Here is a 22,268-nt window from a genome sequence, read left to right on the forward strand (position 1 = left end):
CAATAGAGCTTTATGTACCCCCAGCAGTGTTTTTAGGGAACGTGAGACAGGTGACATGGACATTTTGTACCCAGATACGATTTGGAACTGAGCTGGGACATAGGAAGACATTTAGAAAAGCACAAATCTGGACTCCTCTTGACTGAGACAAGTGGTCTGTTTCTTATATGGAAGTTCTGCTCCCAGGTGTACTGTTGGGCAGCAAGAATGAATACTAGGTGTGAGAGTATGAAAAACGAACAGTGACAAAGCTGGCATTGGGGTCAAACTGGGAGGGATGAATGGATATAGCTGAATTTGAGTTCTAGGGAAAACTGGGTGTGCTGAGCTACAGATGGCCTTAAATGAGAACAACTCTAGGCAAAGCAGAAATCAGCATGGAGTTTAAAAGAGAAGATAACAGATATGGGCCATGACACTTTCTTTAACTAGATAATGGGAGCCACTGCTAGAATAAGCCCTGAACTGAATCCACTGGCAAGAGGGATGGAGAGACAGAGCAGAAAAGAAATATAAGGATATGAGTGTGTGGCTTTTGGGGTTTTAAATGGAAAAGGACATCAAAAATCCAGTCATCTGAGATAAAATAATGAAGTGACTAAGAACTGTTTCCTGCTGAACTGTTGACAGAAGATCAGTTGAGTAACCGATTTTTAGGTAAAAGAGGTGGAGCTGAAGCAATTACTAGCTAGTTATATATTGGGAGGACTGCGAGGCAGTGAGCTGTGTGAAGAAAAAAGGCAAAACAAGAGAGGAAAGATTTGGGCAGGGGAAGGATGGAATGTGAGTAGAGAGCAATAACGGGATATAGGAAAATAGGAAACTACTTGAAAAGCACCAAAATTTATGTGCACGTAGGAGAATACAGCTGGAGATGAAAGGAGAAATACGTAAGATAAAAACAAAGGTAATCTAGCACAAGGCACCAACCATCATTATCAACAGTGAGTTTGCCTTGAAGTGAAAACTTTTCATCAGGAGAGGCTAAGACACTGGGTTTGTTCATTTTAAAGAAGAGAAGGCTGGGAGAGGGGCAACTTACAGCTGGCATCAGCCATCTAATGGGAGGATATCAAGGAGGTGTAGGCTCAAGGTGGTAGAACATGAGACAACAGACAAAAGTTGTAATAATCTCTTATTACAGCTTATTACAATCTCCTTCTACATAGGAAAAAGAAATTTCACCATGCGTGTCATCAAACATTGGAACAGTTGCCCAGGGACATTGTGGAATCTTCATCTTTAGGAATAATGAAAACTAGACTAGAACAGGCCTTGAGTGACCTAACCTAATTTGGTCCTGCTTTGAGCATGAGTTTGGAGCAGATGACTCCCAAAGGTCCCTGCAATGTAAATTATTCTATGGTTTTAAATGAAGCACCTTTTAAGTGATTAAAATTTGAGAACAGCTTATTGTGTATTTTTTTTTGCTAACCATATATGCATATTTTTTAGGAGACTACTGAAGCTTTGCTTTCACATAAATCTTAACATTTCCTTAGCCTTACACACTGAAAAAAGTTTATGCAGGCTGGTGAGAAAGGGCATCTTTTAATAATACAAAAATAATCAAAGTTCTTCCCAAATGAACCCTTGAAGAGCTCCATGCACCGTTACTAGCTCCTGTAGTTACCGGTAATACAGATGTGATTCCTTCTGCAACCAGAAGGGACTACATATGGCCACAGGACACGGGCAATTTTATGGAGTCCTCCTCTCCATCTGACTTCTTCATACACCCTCGCATCCTACAGAAGAAGAGCTAATTTCAGCTACTACAAAAGACAGGCAGACCTTTTGCCTACTTAATACTCTCAGAAACATACAGAGAGAGAAGAGAGAAGAAGCTGTGTGGTGGGTTAACCTTGGTAAACAGCCAAATGCTCACCTAGCCACTCTCTCACTCCCCCTCCTCAGCAAGACGTAGGAAGAAAATAGGATGAGAAAGCTCGTGGATAAAGACAGGGAGACTGTTTACCAATTACTATCACAGGCAAAACAGGCTTGGCTTGGGGAAAATTAATTTATTGCTGGTTAAAATAGATTTGGGTAATGAGAAGAAAGAAACATTAAAACAACACCTTTCCTTCCCTCTCTCCCAAGCTCAACTTAACTCTTTTCACTCCAAACACTTCTACTCCATCCAAGCATCACAGGGTAGGATGTGCAGTGTGCAGTTTCTCTCTGTCACTCCTTGCCTCTAACACTTTTCCTCTGCCCCAGTGTGGGTGTTCCACGAGTCACAGTTCCTTCAGGAAACATCCATCTGCTCCAGTGTGTGGTCCTCCTGAGGCAGCAGATATCCATCTGCTCTGGCATGGGCTCTTCCACAAGCTATAGAGAATATCTGCTCCAGTGCCCGGAATCTGTCCCCTCCTCCTTCTCTGACCTTGGTATTCCTTCTGCAGTTTCTCTCTTTTCGTTCCTGTCTCCTCTCTCTGGCTTGTGTTTTCTACCCCTTCTTAAACATGTTTGTACAGAAGCGCCACACATGTGGCTAATGGGCTCAGCTCTATCCTGTGGTGGGTCTGCTGCAGAGCTGTCTGGAAAAAGACAGCTGGCATGGTACAGCCCCTGCCCTCTTGCCACAGAGACCACCACTACCAGAACCTTGCCACGTAAACCAAATACACTATGATACCCAACAAGAGGATCAGCAGTTCAAGTCCAACAAGGGGACTTCAAGAAGGATGCAAAGACCTGCCCCCAGTCTCACGATTGAAATAGCTCCCTCCACTCTATCCTTTTCTAAATATGATTCCATCTGTGTTTGTCTCATATAGTCCTGTGACCTTCTCTTCCTCAGACATCAACACTGGATAAAGGGAGAAGAGTCAATTGTCTGAGCTACAGAAACAGCAGGTGGGTAGCTGGAGGGTAATTGCAGATGTAGGGGTATACTGATACAGTAACGGCACATTTTCAACGATGTGGAACAAACATTGGATACTGCTATGGGACTGAACAGAAAAACAGACATGGAAGTTGATTAGCAGAACTGACTTGGAATTAATTTGTATTTAGACTTGAGAGAGGAAAAAATAAGATAAACTCTGTGTTAGTAAATTAATAGTTCTGTTTCAGTGATTTTTCAAGTTAAGAGCTCACCTTACTTTTTCACTTGGAAGTCAGCTTACCATTTTATCAAGTAGTCATTTCTCTTCTCTTTTTTCCCCACACTGTCATTTTTTAAATATTTTAAAAAATGTTTCAGTGATGAATTCTAAATACTACTTTCAAAAGCATTCGGTAACTTAAATCCCATGTGACTTCTAGCTAAAAGGCAATGATAAGCAGTGGGCAGCGAATCCCAAGAAACACATTATATTGTAAATGGTTTGTGGGGATGGACTGTAGGAACAATCGTTTTCGGTAACGATTCTGTCAATCTGAGAGAAGACTTGGGAGAACAGCCAATCAGTCCAGAATTTTGAGAAACAGTAGCCTAGGATGACCTAATCACCCAGAACTTTCTGTTTCTAGCCTTCTATGTAGAAATCTTGCAAGCCAAGGAACCCTGTGTATATGCATCCACAAAAAGAAAAGGAGCTAAGGTCATAATCTTCCTTCTTCCTCTGTAAACTGCCGTTCTTTTTTCTGACGGTTCAGCATGAGAAAAAGTCTACTTGGATAAAGTCAAAAGTGAATCCTGCGCACACGACACCCCACATCACCTAGAGGGCTTACTAAAGGATGTTCTATTTAGCTGGAGAAATTGGCTATATAGTAAGGAGAAGCAGGCAGTCTTATGCAACTAATGAAAGAAAGTATCTTAACTCATGGTAGGGGGAAGGAAAAAAAAGGACAGATTGCTCAGAATGGTTCTTATCAGATTCTTTGCTCTAAATAAAAAGATAACAGCTGGTCCAGGAAGGACTCCACAGGCTTCCATACGGTGAGGGGGAAGGCAATGCCCACACACTCTTCTACTAAATTAAAAGAAGGAAACTTGCTTCTCCTTCCTGTCCTTAGTTCATTCTTCAATGTTATTAAGAAGAGCTCTCTGCAGGTTCATCAGCAGAAATCTGCCTTTGTGCTATTGCTTTTGGTCTGTATTTCATATAGAACACTGTAGCAACTGAGTATCACAGTGTCCGTCTGTTCTCAGGAAAGGTGAACATAGAGAGGAAAAGTCCTGGAAAGGACTCCATACAAAGAAATACCAAGCAAGGGGACGAACTACACTAGCTGAAGATGGCTCTGTTCAGACAGTACAGCAACGTATTGTAAGCAGGAGAAGAGATCAGGAATGGTGATCAAGCCAGAGGAGTTTATGAGAAACATGAGGAGAAAAAAATACCTTCTAACATTAAGGTTCATTATTTGGTTGTCTTTGGCTGTTCTAAGCTGCTCATGAAATCTTAGGAAGCAAATGATGGGAACAGTGTTTTGCAGTTTGACAGACTGTAATTATTTCAGTTAGTCCTTAAAATATTTACCGTTTTCAGCTATCTCCACCTTCTATGATAATGAGGCTGCAAGGGAGTATCAGCTTTCATTGAACACTACAAAAAAGGGAAGACAGATTTTTTAAAAAATCCCTATTTTTTACTCGCCAAGCCTAATTTCTGAATTTTTTGAGTGCTTAACACTACTGATACTAAATTATTGACCGACAGTTTACCAGTGAACTAGTCACACTACTGATGCAGACAACAAAGCTAGTGCCATATAGAGCTACTCTATGTCCATCTGAGCTTTCTGTCTCAGCAGCACTATACGAATGTAGTCACATTTCTTTCAGGATGGGCAGGATAAAAAGGCGCACACATTCTCAGAGCTTAAACAAATAAAAAGCACTTACCAATTTTAATTGCTTTATAAGTCTCCAGTACAATGAACTGTACCTTAATAGTTACTTTGCGTGACTCCAATCACTTCATGAAACAGGAATGTAAGGTAATATTGACAAGCATTGCATTTGCACTTGGTGTTAACCAGAATATTTGTACTCTCAATGTCCCAGTCGACCTCTTTGAATAAATTACAAATTAAATTTGAATAAATTACAATCCAATTTTAAAATTGCATCTGCAGACAAAACTGGGTTCCACATTACATTTATTTTTCAGAGCACTAAGTGTGGTGCAGCAACATTTTACATTGTTGAGAGATCTTGAGTAGATGCATATTAAAACCAAGGAAGCACCAGAAGAACATTATACAGAAAATTACATAACCAACATAAGCAGTTTGGTCTAATGGACTGTCTTAAGCTTGACACAAGAAGACAGTCATGACACTAGACTGGGTGTTCAGGCTTGGCCAGATTTTGGCCCAATACCATTACTGGGTGATACGTAATTTATTCTACTTCCTCCTACAGGCATTTCACAGAAAATACCATGGGACCCAGGGCAGGTAGCACTTTAGAGGTAATGATAATACCATTATGACTGTTTTTTCTTACTGAACCAGGTTCATCGTTTCCTGCTGCATGTTCCTTGTCCCATGACCTGGCTGCTACTATTTCTCCTTTCTTTTTTTTTTTTAATCACTAGTTCTAACAGCACTAGCCAAAGGGCCCAAACTAGTTTGGATGGTAGGGTGTATTATTCTGGGTTCAGCTCTGCTCCATGTGGCATCTCTCCTCTAACACTGTTGCCTTTTGGTAAAGAAGTGGAAATATGTTAGATCTGGCTAGTTACAACTCCTGTTAATTCTGCATATGTAGCCTAACAGGCTGTGTCTGGTGGCAGCTTGAACTCCTGAGTGGAATTTCCAACTCTGTTCTTAGCACCATGGAGTAGTCACTCAAACTCCAGCCTGAGGCACTAAAAGTGTCAGAAGAGGCTGCTAGCAAGCGTTCTCTGTGAGAAATGATCTAATCTCCTAGCTCTCTGAACTTCTGGCAATTGCCAAATGCTACTAATACAGAGAACCAACAAAGAAGTGGCTGCCTAAAGGGTGGGGAAAAATGGTCTCTCACCTTGGCAGGCTCGTTCACCATCAACAGGCTGGTAGCCAGCCTTGCAGGTGCATCGTCCAATGGCCACCATCCACTCCCCTTCTCCATTGCAGTGCAACCGAACACCTGAAGACCCAGTCATGCTTGTCTCTTCAGCATTTGGTACACATGTCCCTGGTGACTCCACCAGTGAGGTCCTCTCCCCTCCAGCAAAAGTTTCAGGGAAGGAGGCAAATCCTTTCACCACAGCTGGGCACTTGTAGAAAAAGACTTGGACTGCCACCAAGGACATGCAGGCTCCTGAGTCCTGGAAGGCCAGGTAGAAGCCATGCTTGGTGAGCGGCCCAAAGCTACGTACTTTAACATTCATCTTTACCACCTTCCCAGTGCTGTCCACCTGGGAAAAGCTTTCATCAGCTGCAATAGTATCCACTTTGGTCCAGGGGCCCTCACGCCACTCTGGCAGTTCCTGAGAGGCTATGTCAGCCTCTGACTGGTGGTAGTAGAGTGTGAAAGTCTCCTTGCAAGAAGAGGCCACAGTGCGCATGCTGGCACAGTCTCTCACTGAGAAACGGAGGCGGACATGGACTCGGTGGGCTCCACGTCGCTCTATGAAGTGGGTACGCAACCAATTATTCTGACCTGGTTCAGCCACATTACAGACTTCGAAGGTTCGGATCTGGCGCTTCTTGTCATCCCGGACACTTACTTCATCCCACTATAATGGATATATAGGAGAGAAAAGAAAGAAAAAATAGTAAAAAACCATGTGGATTTAGTGTTAAACTACACAAAAAATAGAGGACAGGACTTCTGCTTCCCTTCCCTTCTCCTTGCCATGTCTATGACAAGACTTGAACCTGCTGATGGCACGTGCAGCACAGCACTCTAGACAGGACAAAGTATAAGCTGTTAAAGAAGAGCTGTTAAAGCTTGCAAGTAAGAACTGATGTGACAGAAAACATAATTAATGCAAACCTCTCACATGGCATTGAAATTCTTAAAATCAGTCACACTTTCTTCCTTCCTATTTCCCCATCTCTTCTCTTCAAAGACATGCCACAAAACCAAATGAGACGACAGAGAAACAAGACACTGTTCTTTGGGGAAAACACTAAAGCAGAAGTCCATTCTACCCATTTATCACAGTTGGAGCTGCACTCTGCCATCTCTGATGCACACAAGCCAACTCAGCATGGCCACTACGGGGGCAGGTCCAGGATCTGTTTTGTGCCAGGAGGAAAGCAGAAGGGAGGCATAGGGAGGGGTGGAAGCACATTACTTCAGGAAGCTGGAAGAGAAACCCCTCCTTACCCTCTCAACTATCTTTACAGAATAGGTACAAGGTCCTAGGTATGACAGACAAAGCAGTGAGATAGCAGAGAAGGAACCTGCATAAGCACTCTTGCCAAAGTCAGATCGACCAACTGTTTGCAACAAGACCTGCATTAAGACCAGTGCCAGGAAGAAACAACAGCAAGTTACGGTCATTGTTGTCTCCCTTCTGTGTGAAACAGAAACACTCATTTGCAGATCAGAACAGTTTTTCAGGGAAGTTTGCTGCCTCCTTGGTGCCCAGATTAGGATGTCACCAGATGATGGAAGAGTTTAGTACAGCCTTCAGACTACCCACTCCTGCTCTTTCACGTGGGTACTAATGATGTTGCAACAAAAAGTCTAAGGTCAATCAAAAGAAATTTCATGTGCTGGGAAGAATGTTAACAAATTCAGAAGCACGGGTAGTGTTTTCTTCAATCCTCCCAGTAATGGTGAGAGACTTTGGAAGAAACAAGTGGTCCCAAGACATCAATACCTGGCTTCAGGACTAGCACTTCTGCCAAAACTTTTGGGTTTATAACCACAGAAGAGTCTTCGAGGAACAAGGTATGCTGGAGCCTGATGAGATCCACCTGTCCCAATGGGGGAAACACATCTTTGCTCGTAAACTGGTGGGACTGATTGGCTTTAATGTAGAATCGATGAGGGGAGGGGATAACAACAGGAGAACTGAAGATGAGTCGAGGGTTGGCATGGCATTGCCTGAGGGTGGCAATGCTAGTGGGAACATTTATGCTGCTTCTGGGAGTATCGAGGGCTCAGGAGCACATCTGAAATGGTTGTACACCAATGCACACAGTATGAAAAACAACAGGATGAACTGGAAGCGTTGGTCAGTTCCCAGAGCTATGATATCATTGGTATGAGTGAGACTTTGTGGAATGAGTCCCACAGCTGGAATGCTGGGATGGAGGGCTACAGGCTGTTCAGGAGGGACAGGCAGGGCAGGGCAGGTAGAGGACTTGCACTGTCCATAAGGGAGAGTTTTCATGGTACAGCCCTTACAGTCAGTGATGATGTGGTTGAGAGGCTCTGGGTGAGGATTAGAGGGATGGAAAACAAAGGAGATGTTGTAGCAGGTGTCTACTACCGATTGCCCAGCCAGGATGTTACCACTGATGAGTTATTCTATAGGCAATTAGGAGTAATCTCTGGATTGGTAGCCCTTGCCCTTATGGGAGATTTCAACTTCCTAGACATCACTGGGAATACCCTACTGCTGTGACAAGCAAGTCTGGGAAATTCTTGAAGTCTGGAGAAGACATCTTCTTGTCGCAAGTACTCAGTGAGCCAACTAGGAAAGATGCCCTCCTAGACTTGCTATTTGTGAATCAGAGAAGGACTAATGGAAGATGTGATGGAAGGTGGCTGTCTTGGCCACAGTAACGATGAAATGGTTGAGTTTAGTTTTTAGTGTAATGAGAAAAATGGACAGCAGAATTTCTACCCTGGATTTCAAGAGAGCAAACTTTAAGCTATTCAGGGAGCTACTTAGCAGTGTCCCCTGGGAATCTGCTTTTGAGGGCTTAGGAGTCCATGAGTGCTTGTCAGCTTTTAGGAACCACCCTTTAGAAGCACAGGAGCAGGCAATTCCAGCATGTTGAAAGTCAAGTAAGCAAGGTGGAAGCTCATTTTGGCTGAACAGGTAACTCCTTGTGGAGCTCAAGAGGAAGAAGAAATTATATGATCTCTGGAATCAAGGTCAGGCTTTGCAGGAAGAGCTGTTGTTCGTATGTGCAGGGAAAAGACATGAAAGGCCAAAGCTTAATTAGAGTTGAAACTGGCCAGTGTTGTGTCAGATAACAAGAAAGGCTTATTAAAGTACATTAATAGCAAGCAGAGGTCTAAAGAAAATATTGGACAGATACTTGTTCAGGGTGGTCACCTGACTAATAAGGACGAAGAAAAAGCGGAGGTATTCAATACTTTTTTTGCCTCAGTCTTTAATAATAGTGATAGACCTTGGGCTGCCCAGTCCCCTGAGTCAGAGGATCACAAGTGTGGGAACAGCGACTTTCCATTTGTGGACAAAGTGACCAGCTGTTATCAGCTGAATATTCACAAGTCCACAGGGCCTGATGGGATTCATCCCAGAATACTGAAAGAACTAGTGGATGTTACAGCAAGACACCTCTCAATTATCTACCAAAGGTCTTGGAGTCTGGTGAGGTCCCTAGTCACTGGAAGCAAGCCAATGTTATTCCAAACTACAAGAAGGGCATGAGGGAAGACCCAGGGAACTACACACCTGTTAGTCTAACCTCAGCACCTAGAAAAATTATGGTGAAGATCATACTAGTGAAAGGCATTTAAAGAACAATGCAATTATCAGGCACAGTCAATGTGGGTTTCCAAAGCGAAAGTCCTGTCTGACTAATTTCATATCCTTCTGCAATAAGGTCATCCACCTAGTGGATGAAGGGAATGGAGTGGATGTAGATTTTCTGGATTTTAGTAAGTCTTTTGATAACGTCGCTCACAGCACCCTTCTGGACAAGTTGTCCAACAGTGGGATAAGCAGGTACATGGTGCACTGGGTGAAGAACTGGATGAATGGCAGGGCTCAAAGGGTTGCAGTGAATGGGGCTACATCTGGCTGGGATCTCCAGTGTTCCTCAGGGCTCAATTCGAGGGCCAGTTCTGTTCAATGCAGAGTTGAATGCACCATTATCAAGTTTGCTGATGATACCAAACTGGGAGGTGCTGTTGACTCTCTTGAGGGACAAGAGGCCTTGCAGAGGGATCTAGACAGATTGGAGCACTGGGCAATCATCAATGGCATGAAATTTAACAAGAACAAATGTCGGATTCTGCACATGGGACAGAGGAATGCCAGACAAAAGTATGAACTGGGAAAGGAGCGGCTGGAGAGCAGCCCTGCAGAGAGGGACCTGGGGGTGCTGGTCGACAGCAGGCTCCATAGGACTCAGCAGTGTGCCCTGGCAGCCAAGAGGGCAAACCTCAGCCTGGGGTGCTTCAAACACAGCACAACCAGCCAGTCAAAAAAAGTGATTATCCCACTGTATACGGCATTGGTGCCACCTCACCTTGAATACTGTGTGCAGTTCTGGGCCCCACAATTTAAGAAGGATGTGATGGTCTTTGAATGCATCTAGAGGAGGGCAAGAAAGCTGGTGAAAGGGCTGGAAGGCATGTCCTATGAGGAGCAGCTAAGGACACTGGGTCTGTCTGGTTTGGAGAAAAGGAGGCTGAGGGTTGACTTCATTGCTCTTTACAGCTTCATGAGAAGGGAAGGGGAGAGGAAGGTGCTGATCTCTTCTCCCTGGTATCCAGTGATAGTATATGTGGGAATGGTTAAAGATGCATCAGGGGAGGTTCAGAATTGACTTTAAGAAACATTTCTTTCCCGAGAGGGTGGTGAAACACTGGAAAAGGCTGCCTAGAGAGGTGGTCGATGCCTGTGCCTGTCAGTGTTGAAGAGGCATCTGGACAATGCCCTTAATAACATGCTTTAACTTTTGGTCAGCCCTGAAGTGGTCAGGCAGTTGGACTAGATGACCTCATGAGTATATCTGAAGGAGGGTGGAAGGAAGAGACTAAGGAGGTGGCAATAGTATCCCACCCAGTATCCTCCTCTCTTAACAATCTGGCTTTGCACAACATATCATGTTCAAATCATTCATATGTACAAAATCCATAAAACAAGTCTCATTGGTTCCAGTTTCCCTTTCTTCAGATGCATGCATGCGTTCCCAGCAGAGGTGCACTCACGAAGAGGACAAGGGAAATGCTTACCCCATCAGAAGGGTGCGTGATCCAGCCAATCTCTGAGGTCTCTCCAGTTGTATCCAGAAGTATTTCTGTTTATATTAAAAACAAATAAATAAAGGCATTTTGTGCTATTCCAAGTAATTCTAAAATCTTATCTGTCCCTCACAAGACTGTCTGAAAAAAAAAATTGAAAAACATATCTTGTAGAGGGCTTCCACACACCCAGAATATACATTCATGTTTTGAGATTAAATATGACAGGCTACATCCATACTAGTAAATTAAGCAGGGCCAAGACACAGGCAGAGGCACTGGGCACATAATCAAGCTAACTCATGATTAGCAAGTTCCTTGGCAATATTCCGGCCAGATTAAAACTTTCCCAGGCAAAGTGTAAGCACACTGACAGCATAGAGCTATCACAATGAGCAGTACAGATGAGGCCACCCTCTTTTTGTAAAGGAAAGGGTGGTACAGAGAGGTGAGTTATATGAATGCATGCCAGTCTCCTTGGGATCACGGTTGCCCATTTTCTTTGCAGGTGTAAATGTGGACACAAGGCCAAGAATCTTGCGTTTCCAGCTGTGAAACCAAATTTCTGTGGGAGTTTAGGATGACAATCCAGTTGATCCTGTAATGGATTCACTTTGTTCTGGAGCTGGGCATTAGGCTGCAAGCCTGTGTATGAGTCCCAGTTTTATCAAAAAGTCAGTACTAAATAGTCTCTTGCATTATACCGCCAAGAAGTAGGGTACACGCAGAACTTCACAGACCTAGTTTATTCCAACTAATCTGCAGTTCCGTTGTTATTGAATCTACCACTGGAGACAGGTACTAGACTTGACTGCTCTTGGAGATGTTATTCTCTGTTCCGGTACAAAGAAATACAGGAGACTGTGACAGTGAAAGTTATACATGTAGTATTCTCCAGAAGTGAATGTCAAGATCTGAGACCACCCTGGAAGTTACTGGTATGCAAGCATGTGATCTTTTCTGTGTACATTTACAGTGAGGACATGGGGGAAGAAAAAGACTCCATCAAATAGGTATTTCTATGTGTTGACACATACTGTACAAATTGACTGCTTTTTCTTAAATTCTGGAAAGTCAATCTCTTTGGTTTGCTTATTGTAATTTTCTTTATTCTATCTCATTGGGTTTTTTTTTCAAGAAAAACAAAACAAAACAAAGAGAAAAACCCAAAACCCAACAGCAACATCCAGCTTATTTACAAACAGGATTCATTATTCCCCTTGCAAAGGTTTAATGATATGATTGTCCCTTGTTTTACGCAGGAGAGATCCTCAATAGTTTCTATTTCCAGATTATGGATTGCGGACTTCACTATCCCTAGCAGTGCTCCTGGGGATTCACTCCATATTAATAATCAGAAAGCAAGGACTAGACTCATCCTAAAGGAGACATGATCAAGTGAGCAAGTTTATCCAGACCTTGGGCTTTATCGATGTCCCTGAAGTGAAGTTCCCTATATTCCTACAGGAGATCATGTATTTCTTAGATCTCCCTGAGAAGCCAATGTGGTTACTTGTTCAAAAGCAGTGCAAAATACCTGGGCTGGCTTGCTGCAACTGGGAAGAGCTACTGGTTACAGCTAAAGCACAACCCCACTAAAATTACCTAACAGACCTCAGGAAGTGTTGAGCAGCTCAGTACTCAAAGATATCACAGCTCAGATGGCTCCTCTGAGCTGCAAAACACCTGTGAAAGGCCTATGCCTCCTTCAGGCATAGTCTTCCCCTAGGCTGTCCTGGCAGCAGAGGGACTTGGCATTCTCCATGCACATTACTGTCTCAATTGCACAGTCTGGCACAGGGATTGCACTCTGTCATGTCAGTAGTTTGCCACTGGCCTCCCAAACATCACTTTGATATGCTGGAATAATATACAAGGTAATTTTTCAAGAAAGAAATAACTTTTTTTCTAATTGGTTCTGAGTCTCCCATCTACAAAAGTATAATGCAACTACCTCATGGAAACTGTACAAGTGAGAAAAGTTAATCAGGGCATGGAAAGCCAGATAAAAAGTGAGAAAGGAAAGGAGAAGAAAGAAAATAGAAGACTTGCTCTCAGCAGCCTGGGCTCTGCTGTGACGAGCAGGAAGCATATTCTCCAGACAAGCTTCTCACTGGTGAGCAAGGTAATCTTTATAAAGCACATGAATATTCCACAGGCAATCAGATACAGGCAGTGTGAAGCAGACAGAACTGTCCCTCTCACAGTAAATATTTTAAGTCAGGAAGCATTAGAATATTAAGAAATGTACACAAGAATGTTGTGTGCATAAATCTGATTTGGTGACCTACAGTCAAAAGTCCCTCACTATATTTCTTCTTTTTCTCCCTCTCCTACTGGCTGTATGCCTTGAATCAGATCCACAGTCACACTAGGTGCATGTACAGCTGTAAATCTAGCTGCTAGGGTGCTCTCTAATTCTAAGGACAACAAGCACCATACAGTTGATGTTCACACGGCTACAAACTCCAACCTCAAAGAAGTGCAGGATTGCATCCAAACAATCTCTCAGGAATGGTCCTTGATCCATCCTAACCTCTAACCTATGCCTAAGCACTTTTTAGGAGAAGGTTAGTTGGCATGGGCCAAACCCATGACTGTGCTAATAATTTAACAGTATGAATGACTACATATCAATGTGCAGGTACAAACCTTCACTCTGCCACTTTATTGGTACTGATGTAGCATTCCACATCCTCGGTGTGCTGGGCCAGACCAGTATTCTGCTGCTCTACGGTGCAGACAGCAATGATCTGTTCAGCTGAATTTACGAACCTGGAAGAAAAATGGCTTACACCCTTTCTATCTTGCTCAAAATCAAGGGTCTTTCAAGATCAGATTAGACCCAGGCCCAGAAGAGTTCATGATGTTGCTGGAGACAACACTTATTGAGGTTACCTCAGAGTAACAACAGAACAATATTCCACTCTGGATTAAAAATGAGAATAATCAAGGTGTCTGAGCAATCTGGAGGCTTTTAAACACATGAGAGATTATGACAATTCTTCTTTGATGCCTGCTTTAATCTTATGTTTTTAAAGAATTAGATCCCAATTTCTTATCAAGACTGTTATTTTAGTTCAAAGAAGAGAAAAATAGCTGATGAGAGATTCTGACGTGTTTCTTATTCCTAAACTAAAAAAAAAAAATATATCATCTTTTATAGCAGAGTCAAATGGATTCATTATACTCTTCGTAAATCAAAATTCAGAACTAAGTACACTGTCATTTCAGTGTCCTCTGTTCTTGCAGGCCAGCAAGGGTGAAAAAAATCCCAAACACTTATAGTAGTACCAGTCCATACTTATGCCACAAACTAACCTTTTTGCACATTAAGATCAACTGGGCAGAGGTTGAAAGTTGCTATTACAGATCAGGCTGTTCAGAATAGGCATGTCAATGATTTTCAGATTTTGGTTAGCCTATACTTTCAAGACACGTTATTGGTTGTGTTACAGGCAAAATATTTCCCTGATGAAAGAGGATCACAGTTCACCCAAGGATAACTGACCTTTGGACAACCATCATGAATGCAGAGATGACCTAACAGCTTTCTGGATAAAAGAACACTTGTTCTCAGTGTCTTAACAGTGGAGTGATGCAAGAGGGAAGTATACAACCCAAGTCTAGGCAAATTATAGCCACTGAGAAGAAAGTTGATCCTGATAAGACAGCAAAAGAATCCCTTTACTTGTGAGATCGGAAGCTGGTGCTAAGAATGACCAGACCATAGAATCACAGAATGAAACAAGTTGGAAGGGAGGTATAGAGCTCATCTTGATCAACACCCCTCTCAAGGCCAGGCTAAATTACAGTGGGTTTCTCAAGGCCTTGTCCAGTTGGATTCTAAATATATGCAAAAGCGTACATACATTGTTAGATAAGGCAAAGCACACTAGGGTAAAAGGTAGCATCCAGAGTGTTTGCTTTGCTATGTAGCTCAATGCCCCAAGCAGCAAAGCTCTCTGGCTTAACAGACTTCTTGAAAATATTTGAAATATTACTGGGCTTATTCTGCCTTGTATGATCATGCCTTGAACATGAAGGAAGACAGTGTATGCTCTCTAAGAGGGTTAGAAAGAGAAAGCATTCTCTAGGCTTGTCCAAAAATATTGTTGGGGGTTGCCAAATCCAGTAACCTCACATACAAGCAAGGCTGCTGTAGCTCTATGTCCCCAGGTCCAACCAATAGCAAGGTTGAGTGGGTATTCCCAATAGGCACACACACAAACACATGTAAGCACTGCACATATACAAATGGCCAGCCATGAAGATCAACACAGACAGAAACACTCATCAGTCATGCAAACAGAAAGAGTACCACCAATGGCCTCATCCTGCTCCCCTTTCTGGCTGGTCAGGATGAAGGTCTGTTTGTGGGAAATATATATGCATTTATATACAATATGGATTCCTGCAATAACTGTCCTTAAATATTCAGTCTCCAGTAGCTGACCTGCGGTCTCCCCATTTGCTGACACCTGCACATATAAGCACCTGAAGCTGCAGCCCCACTCTTGTTCCTAGTATTCAGACACCCTCACTCACTGATACAATCCTTCACACACACACAGGCACACTGTGGATCCTCTACTAATTGGTTTTAGGCATGCAGTCTATCTAGTAGCTGGCCCTGAATTCTTGTTCTCCTAGGTTGCTCACACTTGGACATGTGAGCCCCTTAGGGCCCACAGCCAGTTGCTGTAGTGCTGCCCCACTCCACAGAACCCCAGTTACACATACAAACACATGCACAGGCACACACACTATGGATGTCTCCAGTAACTAACTCCAGCTTTAGACACTCAGCCTACCCAGGAGCTGGCCCTTGGATTGCCTTGTCTCCAGTTGTACAAAGATACACAATACACAGACAGAACCCTCAAAGAACCCCCAGAATTTATGGTGTCCCCAACAGTTGACCTTGACTTCCTGATCCACTTGGAAGATAGCTCCTCAAGCTGTCTTGCTCACAGAGACATTCAAACAGGTGTCTCACTCATCCCCCAGACTTTTTGGTCTCCCCTTGGCTTCCCAACCCACTTACTCTACTAACCAGCTAGTCTGGCTTGATATTTACTAGAGATCACGGACTCACTCATATAAGCTCTCTCACTCCAGTTGCTGGCATCACAGACACACAGATCCTATGACCTGTGGTCCAACTTGAGTTCCAAGGACTTGATTTTCATCCATTCCAGGCTCTCCAGTTGCTGTCAGCACTGACACATGGGCACCTAAGACCTGTGGTTCAGCTCCAGTTGCTGGCATTTAAATGTCCACATACACACAAAATAAAGACCCTCACCCAGGTAACTAGCGAAAAATTGAATTTAATAGGAAGATAGGACAGTGGTGATCAGGTGCAAGTCAGTGCCCAATAGGTGAACTGATTAGCAGCCTGTTTACACATGAGTGGCCCTTTATCTCTCGATTTTCTCACACCTGATCCTCCCCAAAACCACCCTGAAGTCTCCCTTTCCCCACCTATGGTTCCACCTTAAACAACCCACAATAAGTTTTGCAGAAGCCCCAAACTATAACCATCATAACTCTCATAACGAGTTCCATGCCCCTGTTGGCACTAACTCCCCCCTAATCTGCAAGGTGTTCCAGAGCGCACTTCCATTGAGTTATCTTAATCGGTTCCATTCCACTCAATGGGCTGATCACACTCCTGTGATAGCCCTGGGAGAAGCTGGGTCAGGGTGCTCATTTCTCTATTACATTATTTGTGTTACCTTGCCTTTCATTGTTCCTCTTGCTCCTTCGAATTTGAGGAGAGGAGCCTTTTATCACGCAAATGAACAAATATATTTATTTACGGGGGCTATCATTTGGAGACAAAATACAGTGAAACCTTTGGAATGCCTTAAATACACTAGAACTTCCTCCAAAACTAAACAGCTACTGTGGTGAAGTAAATAATATATCAATGGCTAGTGACATATGCAACTGTAACAAGTATTTTATTTTTCAAGAATAAGTTGATGAAACAAGAAAAAGTCAAACGAAAATAGCCAAGAAACCCCGCTTGTTCATAATACTCATACTTGTTCATACTCAATACAAAGATTGCTGTTAACAAAACATTTTTAACAAAAAAGGTCTTTTTTACAGTTCAGCTATGACTTAACATAAAAAAACAAGGTATAGTTACAAAATATGCCTCCTAGTATAAAGGATTATATACAAAATCAATCTATATGAGACAAATGAGTTTGATTTTTTCCTTGGATATTGTGAAGTCATTCCTGCAATGAATGTTCCCGTATTATTTCTGTACTCATATGCGACTAATAAAAAAAGCTATACAGAGCCAATGGGATATGTATTTAGTGAGTTCCATGAAGTACATAATACTTTTAACTACTTGCTGTGTCAGAGCAAATGCTGACACTACCAGAACATCAAAGTTGTCATCTGCATGGAGGAATTCTCACACCTCAATTAGGAGTTATGAATCACCTTTGAAAGAGAAACGACAACCAAATGGTCTAGGATATGGAAATACACAGCTATTTTCAAGGTAATGCAGCTTTTAAGCTTTATGAATAACTGTGTATTTTTCTCTTTACCTCAGCTATGCTTTTGTTAAAGCTCTAGGGAAACTGGCAGGATTAGCATATTACATTAATTCCTCTGCTGATGTGAGGAAATGCAGACATTAGGAAATAAAAAAAAATAAAATTAAATTAAAAAAAAGACATGAAACGCTTAGTTTCAACTTTGCATATGCAATCAAATTATTATCTACAACTTTCCTAGTAATACAACATAATATGTATTCCTCCACAGCCTAAAAGATTCATTCTGCAAACACCCACTATTGAATCTAGAACCACCAACTGCCACCAAACTGGCTACTTTTGATGACAGTACAGTGTGATTTTTAAAGTTTATCTGTGTTTTCCTGCTTATTTTTTTTGTTCATAAATATTAAAAAGTGAGCTTGCGCCTCCCAAGGTTTCAATGAAGTATATACTGAAAGTCCCAGATACCGTATATTATAAGAAAGCTGTTCCTTTTCTTTAAGCTTTAATTAGCTTTGAATATAAAGAGTGTTAGTTGCAGCACAAATAGCCTCTACCATCCTACTGGCCTCCAAGCAGCTAGAGCTAGCTTGCAGATTGTGAACAGTTTCAACATAGGGCTATGGTACTTACCTGGGAGTGGTGATGTCCTAGCACAGGGACTACACACTAATCTATTATGGGAGAAAACAAATCAAGTGGAGCTGCTGAGACTGAGCAATGGGATAACCCAGACACCTCTCTCCCCACAAACAAGCTGCACATCCATTCACTTTCTGAATGTCTACAAGAGGAGATTTCTCTGCCCTGGGCCTTCCAAGCATGTAGCAAAGATTTTAGCATAGAGGGAAGTGTCAGGAAAGAACTGTGAAGAACATAACGGAAAATCTTTGCTAGCATTTCAATGACTCATGTGAATCACAAACAACTGAAGTAAATTATTTTTAAATTATTTATTATATTATTAAATAATTATTTAAATTATTTTAAAAGTATTTTTTTTCTCCTGAAGTAAAATAACATCCATTTCAACTTTTCTTTGTATATAATAAAACAAAAGGTTATTGTATTTTTTACTCTGAAGATTACCTTTGAGAAAAGCATAGTTTTCCTCCATGTCAAAGTCAAGCCAATTTAAGCAATCGATACACTATTTTCAGTAACACATGATGACATCAGTTAATAGAAAAGACAGACGAAAAAATGAATGCCTGACCTCACAACCTTTTTCTTGTATATTCCCTTTTGCAAAGGAGACACTTTCAATGCAAAAAGCAGAAGAATTTTCCTCTCTATAGCTTGAACTTCCAGAAAATATTTAGAAAGGCTGTCCAGCCATTCTGCAGGCTGGAAAGTCTGTTGTAAAATAAATGCAGTTGCTCACACACAGAACACATCATTCCTTTGGAACATATTTAATGAGTTCTGCAAAAAGAACCCCGCTTGTGTTTACAGCTGTAAATTATTTTAACTCAGTCAAAGCAAAAACAATATTCCACAGAAAACTCAACTCTGTGCCCTAGTAAGAGCTATCACATTAGCATGTTACCACTTGCTCTCAGCCATTTTGACTGTAACCCATCAGGCATTCTTAAACTCTATGCTTCACTAACTTTTACAATCAGAAAGGTTAACCTATAAAAATGCCAAATGATAAACTGTAGACAGTAATTACATAGATACACAGATACTCACAGAAATAAAATTTCTGTATATTTCTTTACATATTTTTGATTTCTGTATATTTCTTTACATATTTTTGAGAAAAAGCAAATCTATTTTTACCCAGCACGTAGCCCAAAAACAATGCTCCCCAAACTAAAACTCTTGCAGAGCCATAAACATTGGGAAATGTAATCTTAATGAAAACTTTTGTGCAATCTTGTTTCCTTTTATAAATCTAAAATAGTAACTTTACAAATGTCTTCTATTTCCAAAACAGTTTTCCTTCATGCTTCCCATGGAGGTTTTTTCCTAGTCTAAAAACTTATCTGGAAAATTTTGGACAGACCTGCTTATTCCTAGTGACATCAGTGTGTCCAAAGACTAGATCTATATCACATAAGTTCAGTGTAATGATTCCTTTTTATGCATTAAAAACAACCACAACAATAACAACAAAACCAAACATTTTCAGTTGCTTGCAATAACTTTTTACTTTTGGGTCATGAAGGGGTTTAAAGTCCCTTTAGGTCCTGTAAAATGGTACTGCTCTCCTTATATCTGAAAAGCATTCTGCATGAAAAGTATTTGCTCTCTTCATAATGCATAGAAAGATGGTTTGAATAGTTCGGCTACTTTTCTTCCCCTTTCTACAGCTTCTCCTTCCTTTCTTAACGATTTACATCAAGGTTTTACTAATATTGTTTTTCCCCTTTAGAAAACTTCAAACAAAGCTTAGTTTGAGACAAAAAGTGATTCACATTCAGAATGTTTAAATCTAATCCAAATGCCTGAGAAACACCTGGAAGAAAAATCACCTTGACTGATTTTCCCACTCAGTTAATCCTCTTCAGTTAGAGGCAAGATGTATCTCAGATACTATTTAAAACTTCTAAGAAACCCCACAAAAACTGGATATTCGCTGTATTTTTCAACCTAAATATGAAAGCTGAAGTTCAAGTTTCTACTATATATATATATATATATATATATATATATATATATATATGAGTCCAAAAAATGGACGTGGGCCTTTTATCTTCCTTATGGATAACTGTAGTAAAGCAAAGCTTTCTACATGGTTATCATCAGACTTCCCTTCCCCTAATGCATAAGTCTTCTTTGCCTTTTGATCACCACAAAAATACTTACCTCTGAGACGCAAATCAACTTTGGAGTGCAATCCTAGGACCATGTAGTACAGTCACAATGCAAGGTGCTGACTCTTGTGACTCTGAATTGAGAGTTGAAATTCAGCTCATGGGCACCTTTACTGCTTCACCTCCATAGGCATAATTTTACTGTCCTATTTTAATACAGGCAATTCAACCATGTGATCTGTGAAGCTGTATCACACTGTTTTCTAAATTCTTTTACCTCTACAAACTTACAGGAGTCATCATTGAATTCCAAAAATGTTGGTTCCTATAGGCATCACTGAGTTACTCCAAATTTGCAGAGAATGGACATTTTCTCTCCCTTTTCTATCTCACTTCCTCTACCAGTTACACTAAGGAATAACATACTACTTAATTAGCAATTAACAGAGTTGCAGAGATTTAAGAATTGTATTATAATCTCACATCAATTATTTCCTCTCTGAACTCCCTCCCACTCCATTTGCCTCCTATTAAGATAAGGGATGCTTTAACAAGCTTTTTTCTTCATTATTAATAAGAAAAAACCCAGTATTTTTTTCTTCCCAATCTCCACTGTCTTTTTCTCGGAGCTCACACTGTTCTTCTTTCCTTTTCTCTAGGTCTTTCCTTCCTTGTCTCCCTTTGACTCCCTCTCTCCCTCTTCTCCTTTTTCAGAGGCTTTCATACATGCAAGAGATGAACATTCATCACAAACCAGTGTGGTTCATTAAGCACATGTAGCTGCAAAGATATTTCTTGGAATAAACAGGAGGATTGTTTACAATACCTCTGCCCTTCTCTAACTCTCTCCCATAGCTCTCATCTTACCTCCTGCTCTCGTCACCCACCCTCCTATCATCCGTTCATTCTTTTCCCATTTTTTTGGTCTCTCTTTTCCCCTGCCCACCTTTTCTCTATTCTGTCTTCACTGCTCTCTCCCTCCTCTACTGGTTGAACACAAACTGCCTCTTAACAAGAAGAGGCATCACTCTCCCCATATCTATTATATGACACAAGTTGTTCAGATGGCAGAAACAAAAATTTCTAATTTCAGCCCAGTGGATGCTGCTGTGTAGAACAGCATAAACACTGAGAGGTTGTTTCACAAATCAAATGTGGTGCAAGAACAAGAACACAAAAATCAAACATATGCAAAGCATGAACAAAGAGCTTATTCCTGGGGCAAAAAATTTATTCTTTGAGACCGTCACTTCTGAGATAGCTAGCAGAAATGTTCATTAATGATCCCTCACAAAAGGGTTTGCTGTCCCACTGGAAACAATACTAATATCTTTTTACATCTCATGAGATGACTATCAGCCATCAAACAGAAAGACAGGTGCTCAACACTTGTCTGGACTAGGATAAGCACAATGGAGAGCACACTTTGCTTTTTTTCTCTAGAGAAAACTTTGTTAAGTTGTTGTGTTACATAAAATCTGTTCTTACCTTCTAGCGCGGTGACTAGATGAAAGAAGCAGACCATCCAGAGCCAACCCATTCCCACCACTCTTCTTTCACTGATGCCAGCATTAGAATCCATGAAGATTCTCTGTAGATACCACCATCTCCAAAAAACACACACCACTCCTTTGAAATGGTCAGAGATTTCTTGGAGTGTTTTAATATCTTCCCAAATCAAAGCACAGAGGCCTTCACACAGAAATACTGGTTAAGAAAAAACAGAAGTTGGAAACAGAAATCAGGTCACAATAATACAGAACTGGCAATTTTTACCCACCCACTCCATCATTCACTATTTCTGAGATACAGGTGAAAAAGACTAGCACAGATCCAGTATTTACCATACACCCACACCTCCCATCACTCCAGACTTCAGTCCCAGTCGCTTTGTACACTGACAGTACACACAGATTTTGAGACACTCACGGCATCAGTGAGAGCGGGGTTCCCAGATAAATG

At 41.5% G+C, this 22,268-nt stretch overlaps 1 protein-coding gene across 1 annotated transcript in view; it reads right to left on the reverse strand.

The window, feature by feature from the left end:
* Positions 1-21,888, reverse strand: part of LOC104344525 (ephrin type-B receptor 5) — a 52,764-nt gene extending 30,876 nt beyond the window's left edge. The window contains exons 1-3 of the mRNA XM_086465008.1: positions 21,795-21,888; positions 11,003-11,067; positions 5,930-6,626 (exon numbers count right to left, since the gene is read on the reverse strand). Coding sequence (XP_086321134.1) covers positions 5,930-6,626; positions 11,003-11,067; positions 21,795-21,888 — 856 coding nt within the window. The remainder of the gene's footprint in view (positions 1-5,929; positions 6,627-11,002; positions 11,068-21,794) is intronic.
* Between the last annotated feature and the right edge of the window lie 380 nt (positions 21,889-22,268).

Source organism: Leptosomus discolor, chromosome 1 (genome assembly GCF_034619465.1).
Source record: "Leptosomus discolor isolate bLepDis1 chromosome 1, bLepDis1.hap2, whole genome shotgun sequence".
NCBI lineage: Eukaryota > Metazoa > Chordata > Aves > Leptosomiformes > Leptosomidae > Leptosomus > Leptosomus discolor.